The sequence below is a fragment of the Scyliorhinus canicula genome, chromosome 8 (assembly GCF_902713615.1).
Source record: "Scyliorhinus canicula chromosome 8, sScyCan1.1, whole genome shotgun sequence".
In the NCBI taxonomy this organism is placed as follows: domain Eukaryota; kingdom Metazoa; phylum Chordata; class Chondrichthyes; order Carcharhiniformes; family Scyliorhinidae; genus Scyliorhinus; species Scyliorhinus canicula.
Window position 1 is genome coordinate 185,339,954 of NC_052153.1, and position 17,903 is coordinate 185,357,856.

Below are 17,903 nucleotides of genomic sequence, written 5' to 3' on the forward strand. Positions count from 1 at the left end.
CAATACCCTGGTGTCTCTCTGAGATCTGCTCTTGGCCCTCTCCTATTTCTCTCTCTACGCTGCTCCTTGATTATATCATCCAAAGACAAAGCGCTACTTTACACATGTAAGCTGAATGATGCTCAACTCTAATTCACCACCACCTCTCTTGACTCCTCTACTGTTGAAAAGTTATCAGATTGCTTATCCGATATGTGCTGTTGGATGAGCAGAAATTTTCTCCAATTAAATATTAGAAAGCCTGAAGCCATTGTTTTCAGTCCCTGCTCCAAATTCCATTCCCTAGCTACCGACCCTATCCCTCTTCCCTGGCAATCGCCTAAGATTAAGCCAGTCTGTTCGCAACTTTGGTGTCACATTTGGTTCCGAGTTGAGCTTCCAACTTCACGTTTAAGCCATCATTAATACCTCCTATTTCCATCTCTGTAATGTCACCTATCAGCTGAAACATTCATCCTTGCCTCCTTTACCTCGAGCACTCCTGGCTAGTTTTCTACATTCTGCTGTCGGTATACTTGAAGTCATCCACAAATCTGTTTCCCATGTCTTAGCACTAAGTCCCTATGCTCACTGACCCAATGTTGGTTCCTGGTCATATAAATTGATTTTAAAATTCTCATAATTGTTTTAAAATCCTTTGTGGCCATCTACATATAATTCTACATTTTCTGCGTATGTCCCTCCCTATATCTTGATCTCCTCCAGCCCCAAAACCCGCCAGGATATCTGTGCTCCAATAATCTTGGCCTCCTGTGCATCTCCAATTTTAATTGCAGCTATACCATTTGTGGCCACACGTCAAGATGCCTAGATCCCAAACTCTGGAATTTCCTCCCTATAACCTCTCTGTCTTTCTATCATGTTTTCGTTCTTTTAAGTCACTCCTTGTAACCTTCCTCTTTGACCAAACTTTTCATCATGTAGTATCTCCTTATGTGGTTTGGTGTCGTTCTGTCATGCTCCTGTGAAACACCTTGGGACACTTCATTCAGCTAAAGGCGTTATACAAGTATAAGTTCCGAAACAAGTTCACTACCTGCGTACATTAAAATGCAATTAACAGCAATAGCTGACAGCGAGCAAATAGCAAGCCTTGGGGCCTGGAAAAGAGGATGAGGTTTTGTGTGGATTTATGGGGGCACTGATACATTCACAAGGTTGAAAAGTAGGTCAGTGTTTGTGGACCAGAAAATGTATTCATGTGAACCAGCCAGTCTTGTCCCCAAGGGGCCGAGACAATGCAGAGGTTTGAAGGCAGGGACAGGAATCTTGTGTTTCTCTGGGATTCCAGAATTAGTTGATGGGGACAGCGCAGGGATGTCCTTGGGTTTAGTATATAGCACGCAACTTTCTGGATGATTTGTCATTGAAGATGGATTGGAAAGGAGAACGTTGGAGAAGTCCTGCTGGGAGGTGATGTAAATTAAGGTTTGAGTGGTCGTGGGTAAGATCGAATTGGAGGTGAGCAATATTGCTGAGGTGAAAGAAAGCTGGATTGAATGTGGAGATGACAGCTGAGCTACGGCCGTTGTATGTTGATTTCCAGCTTAAACTGAGAAGGGACATGGCGTTGAGGCCAAAGAAGTTCGTGAGAGTGGAAAAGGGTAATTTCAGTTTGGCTAAGTGGAAGAACGTTTTGGCTTGTTCAGAGTATGGTATCAGTTAGGCAGTTGAAGACTTGTGGTAAAGAACGAGGCTGATGAAGGAGAGGGCATAGAGCAAAGTAGATCCCAGAGTTGTCAATTGTTGAAGCCAATTGCATGTGTATAGCAACAGCTATAATAACTGCACCTATTTTAGTGGTGAGAGCTGGCAAATTGGGCATAATGTGGGAAAATTGGCAGGAAGGATATAAAAAGCATATTATCTAAATTTCAGAGGGTGTCCTTGTGGATGAAATACTAAAAGGCTAGTATGTAGTTATAGCAAGTCATTAGGAAAGCTGACATAATGTTACTGTTTATTGTGAGGGGAATTGAATCCACATGTGCGGAGATTGTGCTTCAGTTGTACAGGGTATTGATGAGACCACATCTGGAGTGCTATGCACAGTATTGGTCTCCTTATTTAAGTAAAAATGTAAATGTGTTGGAAGCAGTGCCGAGAAGGTTCACCAGATTAATACCTGGACTGGGAGAGTTTGCTTGGGAGGAAAGGTTCAACAGGCTAGGCTTGCATCCACTGGAGTATCCACATTAGAAGAGTAAGAGGCGACTGAATTAAAATGTATAACATGCTTCAGAGTCTTGACAGGATGGATGTGGAGAGGATGTTTTTTCAATCCAGAACTCTGGGTCACTGTTTAAAAATAAGAGGCCACCCAGTTAAGACAGAGATGAGGAGAATTTATTTCTCTGAGGATCGTGAGTCTATTAATCTCTTCCTCAAAAGGCAGCAGAAGCGGAGTCTTTGAATATCTTTAAGGCAGAGGGAGATTCTTGCTAGATAAGCGGGTGAAAAGTTATCGGAGTAGATCAGAATGTGGAGTTTAAGTTATAATCAGATCAGCCATGAATCATGGAACAGGCTCAAGGGGCCGAGTGGCCTGCTCTTAATTTGTATTTCCATAACTAGGGGACCCAGTTTAAGAATAAGAGGTCCCCTTGTAAATTTTAAATCTGAGATGAGAAATATTTCCTCTGAAGGTCATTGGTATATGGAATTATCTTCCCCATGAAGCAGTGGAGGCTGTATTTTTATTCTTTTTAAAGGTTGAGTTGGATAGATTTTTGATAGACAAGCAGTCAAGGGTAGGGGCGTATAGGAAAGTGGAGACGGCAACCAGAGCAGCCATGATCTTGTCAAATGACCAGCAGGTTCAAAGGGCCGCATGGCCTACTTCTACTCAAGTCCTATGTTTCCATTTTCCAATGTATAAAGAAGGAAAGGCAGTAGTTTGGCTTAATTGTTTGATGTAATATTTGGTTTGCATGTTTAATTACAATCCAAATTATTTTGTGTGAGCTGTAGACAGTTGGTCATTGTTGTCGGTTGTGGAATGCACTGCCTGGAAGGGTGGTGGAAGCAGATTTAATAGTAACTTTCAAAAGGAAATGAATCTATACTTGAAGAGGAAGCATTGCAGGAGTATAAGAACATAAGAACATAAGAACTAGGAGCAGGAGTAGGCCATCTGGCCCTTCGAGCCTGCTCCGCCATTCAATTAGATCATGGCTGATCTTTTGTGGACTCAGCTCCACTTTCCGGCCCGAACACCATAACCCTTAATCCCTTTATTCTTCAAAAAACTATCTATCTTTATCTTAAAAAGATTTAATGAAGGAGCCTCAACTGCTTCACTGGGCAAGGAATTCCATAGATTCACAACCCTTTGGGGGAAGAAGTTCCTCCTAAACTCAGTCCTAAATCTACTTCCCCTTATTTTGAGGCTATGCCCCCTAGTTCTGCTGTCACCCGCCAGTGGAAACAACCTGCCCGCATCTATCCTATCTATTCCCTTCATAATTTTAAATGTTTCTATAAGATCCCCCCATATCCTTCTAAATTCCAATGAGTACAGTCCCAGTCTACTCAACCTCTCTTCATAATCCAACCCCTTCAGCTCTGGGATTAACCTAGTGAATCTCCTCTGCACACCCTCCAGCGCCAGTGCGTCCTTTCTCAAGTAAGGAGACCAAAACTGAACACAATACTCCAGGTGTGGCCGCACTAACACCTTATACAATTGCAACATAACCTCCCTAGTCTTAAACTCCATCCCTCTAGCAATGAAGGACAGCATTCCATTTGCCTTCTTAATCACCTGTTGCACTTGTAAACCAACCTTCTGTGACTCATGCACTAGCACACCCAAGTCTCTCTGAACAGCGGCATGCTTTAATATTTTATCGTTTAAATAATAATCCCGTTTGCTGTTATTCCTACCAAAATGGATAACCTCACATTTGTCAACATTGTATTCCATCTGCCAGACCCGAGCCCATTCACTTAACCTATCCAAATCCCTCTGCAGACTTCCAGTATCCTCTGCACTTTTCGCTTTACCACTCATCTTAGTGTCATCTGCAAACTTGGACATATTGCCCTTGGTCCCCAACTCCAAATCATCAATGTAAATTGTGAACAATTGTGGGCCCAACACGGATCCCTGAGGAACACCACTAGCTACTGATTGCCAACCAGAGAAACACCCATTTATCCCAACTCTTTGCTTTCTATTAATTAACCAATCCTCTATCCATGCTACTACTTTACCCTTAATGCCATGCATCTTTATCTGATGCAGCAACCTTTTGTGTGGCACCTTGTCAAAGGCTTTCTGGAAATCCAGATATACCACATCCATCGGCTCCCCGTTATCTACTGCACTGGTAATGTCCTCAAAAAATTCCACTAAATTAGTTAGGCATGACCTGCCTTTAACGAACCCATGGACAATAAACAACATTAATTGGGTAGCTCGTTTCAAGTGGCCTCCTATATCGCTGTGAATGTCTATAGTTATATGTGAAAGTAACGTGTCCACTGTCAAATCTTGTTCAGCTTGCAGCAAAAGGTTTTAAGCAGGTGTTTGCGGCTACTCCTACGACATCCGCTGCATCCTCATCCTCTTTCCCAGGACGACAAGCATCAGCCACATCTTCCAAACCCCAGTCACCAGCCAAGTCCAGCACGCCTGCCATTTCGATGACTGCTGCACTGAAAGACGTAGGCATTGTAAGTGCATCTAGAAGTTTTTATTTTACTTCATTTTAAAGCAGCTCGCCGTCACTTTTCAAAGGTGGACCTGCATATGCAATGGACAGGGCCTTGTTGAGACCACTGGCGTATTGTGTGCACTTTTGGTAAACGTACCATAGCGGGAGTACAACAAACGTTCACCAGACTGATTCCTGGGATTGTCATCGGGAGAGCGTTTGCGTCGATCAGGCCTTATTCACTGGAGTATATAAGACTGAGAGGGACCCTAATTGATGAGTATAAAATTCTGACCAGGTTGGGCAGACTGGATGCAGAGGTGTTGTTCCTCTCTGGCTTGGGGGTCTAGAGCAAGGGGCCATTGTCTCGGGATGCAGGTTAGATCATTTAGGACTGAGATGAGGAGAGATTTCTTCATTCAGAGGATGGTGAACCTGTGGCATTCTCTACCACAGAAGCCAAATCCCCGAATATATTTCAGAAGGAAATAGATTACTAAGCTCTCAAGGTGTCAAGGGGTATGGGGAGAGTGCGCGAGTATGGTGTTGAGATTGAATGACAGAGCAGACTGAAGTGGCAAATTACCTACTCCTGCTCCAATTGTCTATGTAACAGATCATTTCTCTCTATGTAGGGCAGCACGGTGGCCTAGTGGTTAGCACAACCGCCTCACGGCGCCGAGGTCCCAGGTTCGATCCCGGCTCTGGGTCACTGTCAGTGTGGAGTTTGCACATTCTCCCCGTGTCTGCGTGGGTTTCGCCCCCACAACCCAAAGATGTGCAGGGTAGGTGGATTGGCCGCGCTAAATTGCCCCTTAATTGGAAAAAATAATTGGGTAATCTAAATTTATAAAAAAAAAATAAAAAAAATTTCTCTCTATGTAGCCTATTTCCTCTGGTGGGAATCTAGAACTAGGTGACAGAGCCAGATCTTTCAGGAGTCAAGTTATAAAATGACTCGCCACAGAAAGTGCGAGATGTTCCAAACTCTTCTGCAAATAACAGTTATGTTGTGTCAAGTTATTGATTTTAAATCTATTATGAGACAGTAATAATAATTGCTTATTGTCACAAGTAGGCTTCGATGAAGTTACTGTGAAAAGCCCCTAGGCGTCACATTCCGGCACCTGTTCGGGGAGGCCGGTATGGGAATTGAACTCACACTGCTGGCCTTGTTCTGCATTACAAGCCAGCTGCTTAGCCCACTGTGCTAAACCAGCCCCCAAATGCCAATATGTGGAATTCATTTGGAACAGGCTCAATGGGCTGAATGGTCTACTCTTTCTTATGAACTGTGATCTCAGTGAATGGTGGGCCCGGCTTGTGTGGCTCAATCTCCTGTTCTGGAAAAATCCAGTGGCGAGGGTCCATTGTCTTTTTAACCCAAGAGTAGTCCCAGCTGAGCTTGACATAGGAACATGGGAATTAGGAGCAGAAGTAGGCAATTCAGCCTTTCGAACCTGGTCCGCCATTCAATCAGATCATGGCTGGTCTCTCCCTGGTCTCAACACCTCCCTACCTATGTTCCCCATATCCTATTAACCTATTTTTAAAATCAGAAATATTGCTATCCCCTTCCTGAATTCATTGAATGACTGATTCCACCGCACTATGGGGCAGCGAGTTCCACAAATTTACTCTGCGAGAAGTAGTTCCTCCTCATCTCAATTCTAAATCTACCACCTCTCAACCCATATCTGAAACTCTTAGCTTCATACCTTCGACTAAAAATTCTGGTTAGTGGTTAGCACTGTTGCTTCACAGCTCCAGGGTCCAAGGTTCGATTCCTGGCTTGGGTCACTGTCTGTGCGGAGTCTGTGTGTGTGATTAGGTGGATTGGCCGTGCTAATTTGCCCCTTAGTGTCCAAAATAAAAGGTTAGGTGGGGTTACTGAGTTACAGGAATGGGGTGGAGGTGTGGGCTTAGTTGGGGTGCTCTTTCCAAGGGCCGGTGCAGACTTGATGGGCTGAATGGCCTCCTTCTGTATTGTAAATTCTATGGAATTAAACTGGAATAAAAATACCAACTAATTCCTTGATATAAAAACAGAAGCTGCTGAAACCCTACAAAGATCATGTCAACACCTAAAAGTGGAAAAGGCCACTTGGGCTGTAGAGCTAGGAAGAACTACAGTTTGATACAGGGTATCACCCAAACCCATCCACCTTCTCTCTCCTTTCACTGGTTGGCCAGCTCTGCTTTTTCTACCTTTTGTCAGATCTTGTTGGATGACCTGCAATGTGAATGTGAAACACAACTGGTCCACTTTTCTTTCAGAAAAGAAACTGGTTGTCCTTGCCTGTTCTGAACTATATGTGGCTCCAGTACACTGCAGCACCTTGGTTGACTCTTTTGCAGCCTTTCTGAAATGGCGTCGCAAGCTGCTGGGTTTTATAAGGGCATCTGGAGATGGGCAGAAAATTCTGGCCCTGACAGTGACGCCCACATTCCAAGAATAGATGAAGGGGGGAACAAAAAGGTCACGAATTATAATACTTCATTCTTTTTCTGATGTCAGGAAGGAGAGTCACAAACAGTCAAGGAAGTATCTGAGGGAATGAGGAAGCCCAGTGTTTCCATTATTCAGGTGAGAGCTCGACTGATGCATGAACTTTTAACTTGAAATAGAATCTAACTTTTGATTAAAGACTAATTAACTGTTCCATTTGACATATTCCTGGAGCAAATATTTGTGATTGCCCACATTCAGAGAACATCATGTTCATTGTTGCCTCCTTTTTTAAAATGGAAGCTATATGAATATTTGAAACAATATTGTGGAAGAACAGGGGTATCAACTAATCAGATAGCTTTTTCAAAGAGCTAGCGCGAGCACAACAGGCTGAACGGGCCTGTTTCTATGCTTGATAATTCAGTGAAGGTAAGATGCAGAGCTTGGGGGCAAAACCACGTAGTAGAAGTAGCGCAGATTGAACAGGCCAAAATGTATGCTTCGTGTGCTTTTAATAATGTTCCAAATGAATTTCCTAACTCGGCAGCACTGTAGCATTGTGGATAGCACAATTGCTTCACAGCTCCAGGGTCCCAGGTTCGATTCCGGCTTGGGTCACTGTCTGTGCGGAGTCTGTACATCTTCCCCGTGTGTGCGTGGGTTTCCTCCGGGTACTCCGGTTTCCTCCCACAGTCCAAAGATGCGCAGGTTAGGTGGATTGGCCATGCTAAATTGCCCTTAGTGTCCAAAATTGCCCTTAGTGTTGGGTGGGGTTACTGGGTTATGGGGATAGGGTGGAGGTGTTGACCTTGGGTAGGATGCTCTTTCCAAGAGCCGGTACAGACTTGATGGGACGAACAGCCTCCTTCTGCACTGTAAATTCTATGCTTCCTTTGTGCACAACTAAATTTTATTAAGAAACATAACAAACCGATGGTATCTCCCTCTTCAGACCTGTTCAAAAATAAAGTTCAAATTGTTTTATTTCAAATCTGATCATTTTTGTGTGAACCATAATGTCTCCTTTATATTGCTAGATCAGCTAAATAATTTATGCTACGGTAATGTGCACTCCTACATTTGTACATAAAAGTTGCAGCTCTTTAAGACTCGGAAGCAGGCTGACTTCATTGCGAGATGAATAATCAGATGTGGGGAGGGCACAGAGTGGAGGGAAAGAAATGGTGTGCTGAACTAAGATTCCTACCAAATTTTCAAATTGCCCAAATTGAAGATTAAACAGCCAGGATCATTGACACATTTACTGCTTTATGTCCATTAAACACAACTAATTTTGTAAAGTGAAAAGCAGAACTCACTTTATTTGAGCCAGTATGCATCACTTGGCGACATACATAATGCAGGGCTGACTCTTCGTGATGCTGCAGATATTCTGGGCTGAATTCTCCACTTTGCGATGTTGGAAACGCAAATCACGATTGGGCGGAGAATCGAGGGAAATCAAAAATCGAGGTTTGTGCCCGGCACCAATTCCAATGCCACATTCCGGTCCCTTGCTGGCAGTGACATCGGTGTTTGAACCCCATGCTGGCGGATCCATGCAAAACCATCATTACTTGCATTAGTACAAGTATTGACAAGTGGGGCTTGGTTGCCACGGCTGTGGAGGGGGAGTGGGAGGCTAAAAAAAACCCTGAAAAACCTCAAATTGTCGGGCTTGCTGGAGGATGGCTGCCTGGGCCGGGGGCAGTAGCGGGGTGCGACATGGTGCCAAGTCAGTGGACTCTGGTTTAAGTATCTGAGCCGGCAATCTCCTTATGACTTTGTCCACTTAATCGGGGTTGAATCAAGTGAAACGGTGTTATATCTAGCAAACGTATAAGCATGTGAGAGACATGCTGGAGTATCCGTCATCTTTTGTGCTGGTTTCTTCCCTCGAAGATGTCCGCACAAACCTACCAACAAATGGTTTGGTGTAGTCTAAAAGGGTGGGTAATGGATGAGCATGTTTCTGTTGAATGCACCTATTCAAAATGGCATCATCACATTGCACTTAAAGCATCAGGCACACTGGCACCCATAGTTACATGAATCCAACACCTCTGAAAAACCACTATGTCCAGAATATTCTCAGTGCATTGCCCCATAAACAGCCTTCATGAAAACTCCAGGTCACAAATTGTAATGTAGAGTACTATTGACCAACATCTTATTGCTCTATTATTATTAACGTAAAAAAGTGAATTGTATTTTCTCTACGCTGGCATTGTTTTAAGAAGAACTTTTTGAGAATGCCTTTCCTCTGCATTTCTGAACAGGCAGCTAAATTGTGATTTAGGATTGAATATAGTTAGATTTTTGTACATATTTCATCTTTTCTATTCCAGAAGGAGAAGCAAGACATTTTGCGTAGGCTAAATCAACATTTTAAATCTCAGGAAAACCACGATTCGGAAACTGTGTCACACCAGGAAAGTGCTGAACAACCTACAAACGATCACCCAAAACCCAAAGAGCAGCCTGAGGATGGACCTCATTCTGCAGGAGAAAGAAAAAAGTGGGAAGCAGAACCTCCACCTGTAATTCCACTTGCACAGCTCACACTTGAAGAGACCTGCTCAGGGATAAAGGGTGAGAAGGAAGAAGAGTTTACAGCTTTGCTCCATTGTACATGCCAATGCCTGCGCCATTGTAAAGTGGTACTTAATTTTATCCAGAATTGTATGTACTTTTTAAATGCAGAGGAATGTGCACAGTGCACACTAAATGGAATAGTACCCAGTTAAAGCTAGTGCCTTGGTAATTTGGCTCAATATGGGACCTGGAAGTTATTGTTCTTCCCTTGACACAGATGGATTGGATTGGTTTATTGTCATGTGTAACGGAGGTACAGTGGAAAGTATTGTTCTGCGTGCAGTTCAAACAGATCATTCCGTACGTGAAAATAAAATACATAATAGGGCAAACATAAAATATACAATGTAAATACATATACACAGGCATTGGGTGAAGCATACGGGAGTGTAGTACTAAGTAGAGCATGGTGGATGGCTTGCTGGAGTCAAAAAGGGTGGGTAATGGAGTTCACTGAACATTGGCTGAAGGCACGGTTTGGTCAAACTTTCTCGGTGCTACTGAGGGCGGTGGGGTGGGTGAGGGGAGCGATGGCCTGATAGATCTTCAAAATTATGAAGGGATTTGATAGAATTAATGTGGCGATAATGTCCCTCCATGCCAATAGTATCCGTCTCCGGGCTACCAGGGAAGCAAAGGCCAAAACATTACCCAGAGAGTGTTTAATATATGGAACTCTGTACACTGGGGAATAGTTGAGGCAAATGATGTGGGTACATTTGAGGGGAAGCTAGATAAGTACATGAGGGAGAAAGCAATAGAAGGTTTTACTGTGGGTGAGTTAGATAACATAGGAATGGGAGGAAGCTTGTGTGGAGGATAAAAAAACAGGTTTCTACACTTCAAATTCTCTGTAATTCTATGTCACATTCCCTTCTTCCCATAACATAGATATCTGTCACAACATGATTAATAATATAGTCCATCACATCATTCAGTCCAAATATTATATGTGCTATGATCTACTGATTGCCCAGCTTTCTATCTTTCTGATCTTTGAAATGTTCTACTATTTTTTCTTTTAGTTTTAAGCTCTTATGCATCCCCCCGCCCCCCCAAATTACAACTCCCTCTTCCTGTGCCATTGACTTTCTTGCTGATGAAGGGCAACTTCAGATAGAATTCTCTGACAGCCGAGTTACTCTGCACATGCAGATAGACGCATTGAGCATTCACGAGAGCAACACAGTTAATGATAATCTTTATTGTCACAAGTAGGCTGACATTAACACTGCAATGAAGTTACAGTGAAAAGCCCCTAGTCGCCTGTTTGGATACACGGAGGGAGAATTCAGAATGTCCAAATTACCTAACAGCATGTCTTTCGGGACTTGGAGGAAACCGGAGCGCCCGGAGGAAACCCACGCAGACACAGGGAGAACGTGCAGACACCGCACGGACAGTGGCCCAGCCGGGAATCGAACCTGGGACCCTGGCGCTGTGAAGCAACAGTGCTAACCACTATGCTACCGTCATAGCTATGTAGAATTGCTAATCAGTTGGAACATTGTTTCCTTGTCAGGGTTTTGAGAAGTGAGGGATGAAACTGGGTTTTGGCTGATACTCATTTATTGGTGGAGTGACAATAATAATCTTTATTAGTGTCACAAGTAGGCTTACATTAACATTGCAATGAAGTTGCTATGAAAATCCTCTAGTCACCACACTACGGTGCCTGTTCGGGCACATTGAGGGAGAATTCAGAATATCTAATACACCGAACGGCACATCTTTCGGGACTTGTGAAAGGAAACTGAAGCACCCGAAGGAAGCCCACGCCGACACGGAGAAAGTGCAGACTCCGCACAGACAGTGACCAAGCCGGGAATCAACCCCGGGTCCCTGGCGTTGTGAAGCCACAGTGTTAACCACTGTGCTACCAAGTTTACTTGTGGGTTAGTGCAGGAACCTGTTTCATGAAAAGTTAGATGAAGGATACCTAAGGTGTGCAGCTTGATTTTTGTGAAGATTCGCCAACTTGATTAAACAAAGATCAAACCAGCTCATTATCTGCGTACTATTATTTTTTTTAAAACAGCTCAGACGTCTGGAGAAGTTATCAAACTGTTTCTTAAAGATGAACCTCGCAAAGTGTGGGAGAAAGAACCGTCTGACACCGTTTTAAAAGCTTTAGGGGAAGCAGATCTACAACTTCAGACAGGAGTGATGTTGGATGCAACATCCATTAACAATGATGGTAAGTAACTGAAATGTTAGCACATCATCTAAAGAAAGTATATTTTAGTGAAATTGTCTGCAATTTTTTTTTGGAATGAATCGGTGAAATCATTAACCTTGACACATAAACATATACAATTTGTGCAGATTTAAAACCACTCACACTGCTGACGTGGGTGTCAGGATGGGAATCCTAGAGGTTCAGTTTGCTTTTCACTTTCTCTTTTTACCCAGTGGAACACCCAATGGCCGAAACTGACGAGACGCTCACACTGGTCATTGATGCTTCCAATGACACCATTTGTCAAAGATCACTTAATGAAAGCATTCAGAGTTCTGTCATTGCTACTGATCAGACTGACGCATCAGAAATTAAAAGAGCAGATCACTTGACAGTGGACGCTGTTCAGTCAAGTGAAAAATCTATTCCTGTGTCAGAAATCGTAGTGTTTGATGACAAGATGGAAGGTAATTGTTTTTGTTGATGTTCTACATTTTTTTGTTCAATGTTACATGGACGCTGTATCACTAGCAGTCGAGATAACTAGATCAGATACATTTAATGATAAGCCAGATAGCATAAAGATTGGATTTGTTTTATTGTCATGTGTATCCAGGTACAGTGAAAAGTATTGTTCTGCGTGCAGTCCAGACAGATCATTCCACACATGAAAAAAAACATAGGGCCTATATACAAACACAATGTAAATACTTAGACACAGGCATCAGGTGGAGCAGACAGGAGTGCAATACTACTCAGTAGAGAAGATGCGTGGAGAGATCAGTTCAGTCCATAAGAGGATCATTCAGGATTCTGGTAACAGCGGGGAAGAAGCTGTTTTTGAATCTGTTGGTGCGTGTTCTCAGACTTTTCTATCTCCTGCCTGATAGAAGAAGTTAGAAGAGTGAATACCCCGGGTGGGAGAGGGGTCTTTGATTGTGCTGCCTGCTTTCCCAAGGCAGCGGGAGGTCAAGACAGAGCCAATTGATGGGAGGCGGATTTGCGTGATGGACTGGGCTATGTTCACGATACGGAAATTAGGGTTAGCTGTCGTTGGGTGGCAGCAGGTATGTGGTAACTGAAAAAATTGCAAATTAGTTGGTCACTCAAGTTTGAGTGTTGTGATGCTAGTTTGTAGGTGAGACTAAGATAGTCCACTGCGTCTCTCCTCTCTGCAGAATGTTTGCCTGAATCTATTTAATGTATTCAGCGAATTCCAAACCTATTAGGGAGCCCTCAAGGCTTGTGTGTCTGCATTTACTGTTTGCACATCGCGATCTGGAAGTTGCTTTTTTTTTTGTTGAGGGGTTGATTGTGCTAAAACCAAGAACATTCTCAGTTCCCAAATAATAAAACTTTTCAGACGTGAGTAATTACCTCACAATAAGTTTCTGTATTTTCCGCAGAGCTAGAGGACTTGGAAACCGAGGCACTGGAAGAAGGAGAACCAATGAGTAGAGATAAAATCCCTGTGGCCCCAATTACTATTGATGCCTGGGAAGAAGAGAGCAATGCAGAAAGGTGAATGGAAACAAATGGCTTTCCCTTGGATATTGTGTACCGTTGGGTTCTGGTGGTGTAATGCTTTGATGCCCCCTTCCTGATTACACTGTTGTTTTCATATTCAGGATAATAATGTAAAAGTAAAAATTCTTGCATTTATATAGCACCGTTCACAACCTCTGGATGGCCCGAGGCACTTTGCATCCAATGAGGTACTTTATATTGCAACACAGCTTAGTGTTAAGTAGGACCAAAACTTGTGTACTCAGGATTACCCCCATTCAAGGAAAGGATCCTCTCCTGACAGATTTCACTGTTCTGAAATCTTATTTCCCCAGTTGAGTTCAACTTTCTAATTAAAGAGCACAATACAATCTGCAATAAACTGCAGGTTATATTTGGTTTGAATTTGACCACCTGCTGGAAATCCATTCATCGCGGGGAGGCAGGATTACTTGAGGCGGATTGACAATTTGAATAATGCAGGTACTGCTGCCAGTGCTCCCGTCATGCAATGTTATTTGTACATACAGGTCTAAAACTGAAGAAAGTATGTTTCATGAGGAAATTCTTGTTTCTGTTTTCTCGTTTACTGCAACAACAACAAAAAAATAACGTGTCTGTTTTACATAGGGAAATTAGTAAGTTGTGGGTGGAGCTTCAGTCAATAATTATTTTGCAAGGTCCATTTCGGAGGTTTGCATTGCATGCATAAATGTGTTCAACCCTTTACCATACAGTATCTTGTTTTGCTACGTCAACCCAGATCACTAGATGGTGCTGTCGCTCAACCAGAAAAGTCGGAGGAGGAGAGGATCAAGGCAGAAGGATACACTGAACTGGAAGAGAGCAAAGAGGACACTGGTCAGTTTCATGTATTTTTTTTGGTTTCAAAATTTAGAGTACCCAATTCTTTTTTTTTCCAATTAAGGGGCAATTTAGCGTGGCCAATTCACCTACCCTGCACATCTTTTTGGGTTGTGGGGGTGAGACTCTCGCAAACACTGGGGGGTGAATGTGCAAACACCACACGAACAGTGACCCAGGACAGAATCCGGGTCCTCGGTGCCGGGAGGCAGTGGTGTTAACCACTGTGCTGCCCCTGTTTTTTTTTTTGTTTTGTTTTGTTTTAAGCTCCTTTTCTCTTATAGATGGAGAAGCTTCCATTTTGAATGATATGATCTTCTATCTGCAACTCCTAAGCTCTATTTTGTAATTAAAGCGGTAGGATGAAAATTAAATTGGACGTAACTTTGCTCACTTCTAATCTGACCAGAGACCCTGAGTGACTCATCTATAATTGTTGGGTTTTGTGGCATTATTTGTACATTACTTGGTCAAAACAGCTCTGTAACCATGTACAGAAGTATTTTAATTCAGCAGGTCCGGCAGCATCTGTAGGGGGAGAAAAGAGCTAACGTTTTGAGTCCAGGTGACCCTTTGTCAAAGCTCCCTTCCTGACGAAGGGTCATCTGGACTCGAAACGTCAGCTCTTTTCTCGCCCTACAGATGTTGCCAGACCTGCTGAGACTTTGCAGCATTTTCTCTTTGGTTTCAGATTCCAGCATCCGCAGTAATTTGCTTCTATATTTTCATTCAGTATCTGATTCTCTCATGATTAATCCTTGACTGGGAATGAGACATTAAATGAGTGGCCAAAATTGTATATAATGTACGGCCTTGCTATAAATAAATTAACATTTTTGAATCTTTGATTCTATTTTTTTTTAACATGTTTTTATAAAATGCAGTTTGACAAATTGTACTCAAACCTTCCTTTCCCATCAAACAGAAGGTTGCACCAGTGAAGCCCCACAAAGTGAACCCTTTTTCCAGAAAACCCCATATCCACAGGACCGAACAGCAGCTGTGTTGTCAAGGGAATCCTCGCAGGAAGAATCACCAGGATCCAGGCAATTGTTGTGGTCACTGTCACCAGCAAATTTCAAAGGCAAACATTCTCTGTTGATCGGGCTGTCGACTGGTTTGTTTGATGCAAACAACCCAAAGGTATGGAAAACGTAGTGTTCTGCAGTACCCGATGCTGAGGCAATGATGTGTCCTTCGGGGAATCATTAGACACAAATGCTGCCCAAGGCTCGGAAAATAGCGAACATAACAACAGCCTTTGATAAAGGGCAGAGGGAGCCATTGGCTGGCGGGCCAAACATATCATTCAAAATGGAAGCTTCTCCATCTCTTAGAGAAAAGGAGCTTATGTGAATAGTGTTCAGGAGGAACCCTAAAAATGGGTTTGGAGCCAGCACGTAGATTCCTATAGAATTGGCAAAATAAATAAAAACAAAATACTGCGGATGCAGTCTGGCAGGCTCTGTGGAGAGAGAAACCAAGCTAACATTTGAGTCCAGTTCTGTAAAAGAGTTATACGGACTTGAAAAGTTAATTCTGTTTCTCTCTCCACAGATGCTGCCTGACCTGCTGAGTTTATACAGAATTTTCTGTTTTTATTTCCTGCACACATGCTGGCCTCGCCAGTGATGTCTCCTTCCCACGCGCACGCATTTTTAAAAAAGGACACTGCCTGGTAATGGGGAGCTAACATTTTTTGAGAGGAACATCTTGACTAACAAGTTCTGAACGTTGTTGTGGATGTGACGTTTTAAAATTTCATCACCGCCTTTGATTTCGTGTCACACAAGCAATGGGTGCACAAGGTGAGAAAACATGAAATGGGAGTCGGGCCACATGAGGTGGTTTGAAGACTTTCTAACCAGTGAAAGCAGAGGATTGTACCTGGATTGATCCATCCCAGCTTGCTCAGCTCTTCAGTTAGCACGCATAGATCCGTGCTTGTCTCACTTCCATTTACAAATTTTATCAATGGTTTAGCCATGGAGTGGGGAGATTGAGCAGCTGGGGCACAGAAACAAAGAGCTCTCAATTGGCAAATAACACCAAATTGGAGATAGTTTGAAGCAATAAGGAAAAAGCAAAGTAAACGCCAAAGATTTAATAGGTTGGCCGATCAGTGAACTTTCTCTCGATTTTATTGCTCATCGGTTGGGGTTTTGCTGGAATAAGAAATGGGCAGGGAACCATTTAGTAATTCCAGTTGCTTTTGTTCATGAGAGCAATGAACATCGACATATGTTATCTAATTTCAGACACTAACATAGCGAAGGAGAACTCACTGAAAATCCCCCTCTTTCCATTCCTTAACCTTCAAGCTGTATGTGGGTACCTTCCTTCCTTTCTGAGGTGGAATGCACCATCTACTACTTTGTTTCTCGCTGCAGATGCTCAGGACCTGCTCACTCCCCGACCTCAACAAAATGCTCAAGACGTATGTAGATGATCTTAATGCACCAGATGCCCCCGAGGATAATCTGGAACTGGATGATATAGAAGATGAACCCAACAAGGATGAGTACCACTCAGATTCAGACACGTATGTTTGCAATTATTCTAATTGTTGTTTTCAATGCGTTGCCGAGACACTCTTCCCTTTTTGAATTTAGCATTTACTGGAATACTTGGGGGAAGGTTCTCATTATTTTAATGTTTAGCAAAGGTTTGAGCACGTTTTAATATAAAATAGATACAGTTGCTAAATTTGTGCTCATTTCTCAGTTTGACTATTGCTTCATTAATAATAATAATAATAGTTGCTTATTGTCACAAATAGGCTTCAATGAAGTTACTGTGAAAATCCCCTAGAGGCCACATTCCGGCGCCTGTTCAGGGGGGCCAGTACGGGAATTGAACCCGCGCTGCTGGCCCTGTTCTGCATTCCAAGCCAGCTGTTTAGCCCAGTGTGCTCCACCAGCCCCTGTGCTAAACCAGCCCCATTACAGTTTTTGAGAACCTTTCGCTATGTTAATAACTTAAAATGCACCCAAACTGGATCAAGGCAAGCCAAAGAGACTATATGTAACATGCCTGTTACAATTTGTAATTACCTACTGCATTCTCTCTGTGCTTTGAAGTACAGCAGCTGTTATGTTGTATCATATTACGCCAAGTCTACAGCATAGAGACAGACCATTCAGCCCAACTGGTATATATTTATGCTTCACCCAAGCTTCCTCCCACACCTCTCTGTGCAATCCTATCAGCATAATCATCTATTCCTTTCTCCTTGTGTGGTTATCGAGCTTCCCTGAAATGCATCTATGGTATTTGACTCAATTACCCATTCTGAGCACTTTGAATAAAAACACCTCTCCTGATTTCTCTATTGCATTTACTTAGCATTTAACTTAATTCTGCCATGGGAGCACCCATGGTAGGGCCGGCGAACCATTGAAATCTCTGTTCACGTTGACGGAACTGGAAGATCCCACCAGTACCAAGGACTGGATAATTCCAGTCATAGAACCTGAGCACTATGTGCTCTCTTTACTCATTCTACGAAAATGTGCAATCTCCCATCTATAATGAAGTGAATCTGCCCATTGGACATCTACTTTGCAAGTCTTGTAAATACCATCACATATTCTGTCACCATTGTTCCTTTTGTTTTAGCTCCAGTTTGGTTTCGCCTACAAATTTTGGA

General features: G+C 42.9%; 1 protein-coding gene across 9 annotated transcripts in view; it reads left to right on the top strand.

The window, feature by feature from the left end:
* Positions 1–17,903, top strand: part of nek1 (NIMA-related kinase 1) — a 211,131-nt gene that overhangs the window by 138,072 nt on the left and 55,156 nt on the right. For 8 of the 9 annotated variants that reach the window (XM_038805815.1, XM_038805821.1, XM_038805819.1 and 5 more), the window contains 9 exons: positions 4,504–4,677; positions 7,177–7,245; positions 9,459–9,702; positions 11,744–11,902; positions 12,118–12,351; positions 13,291–13,405; positions 14,154–14,251; positions 15,180–15,397; positions 16,645–16,796. In XM_038805815.1, coding sequence (XP_038661743.1) covers positions 4,504–4,677; positions 7,177–7,245; positions 9,459–9,702; positions 11,744–11,902; positions 12,118–12,351; positions 13,291–13,405; positions 14,154–14,251; positions 15,180–15,397; positions 16,645–16,796 — 1,463 coding nt within the window. The remainder of the gene's footprint in view (positions 1–4,503; positions 4,678–7,176; positions 7,246–9,458; positions 9,703–11,743; positions 11,903–12,117; positions 12,352–13,290; positions 13,406–14,153; positions 14,252–15,179; positions 15,398–16,644; positions 16,797–17,903) is intronic. The other variant, XM_038805820.1, reaches the window with a different exon arrangement.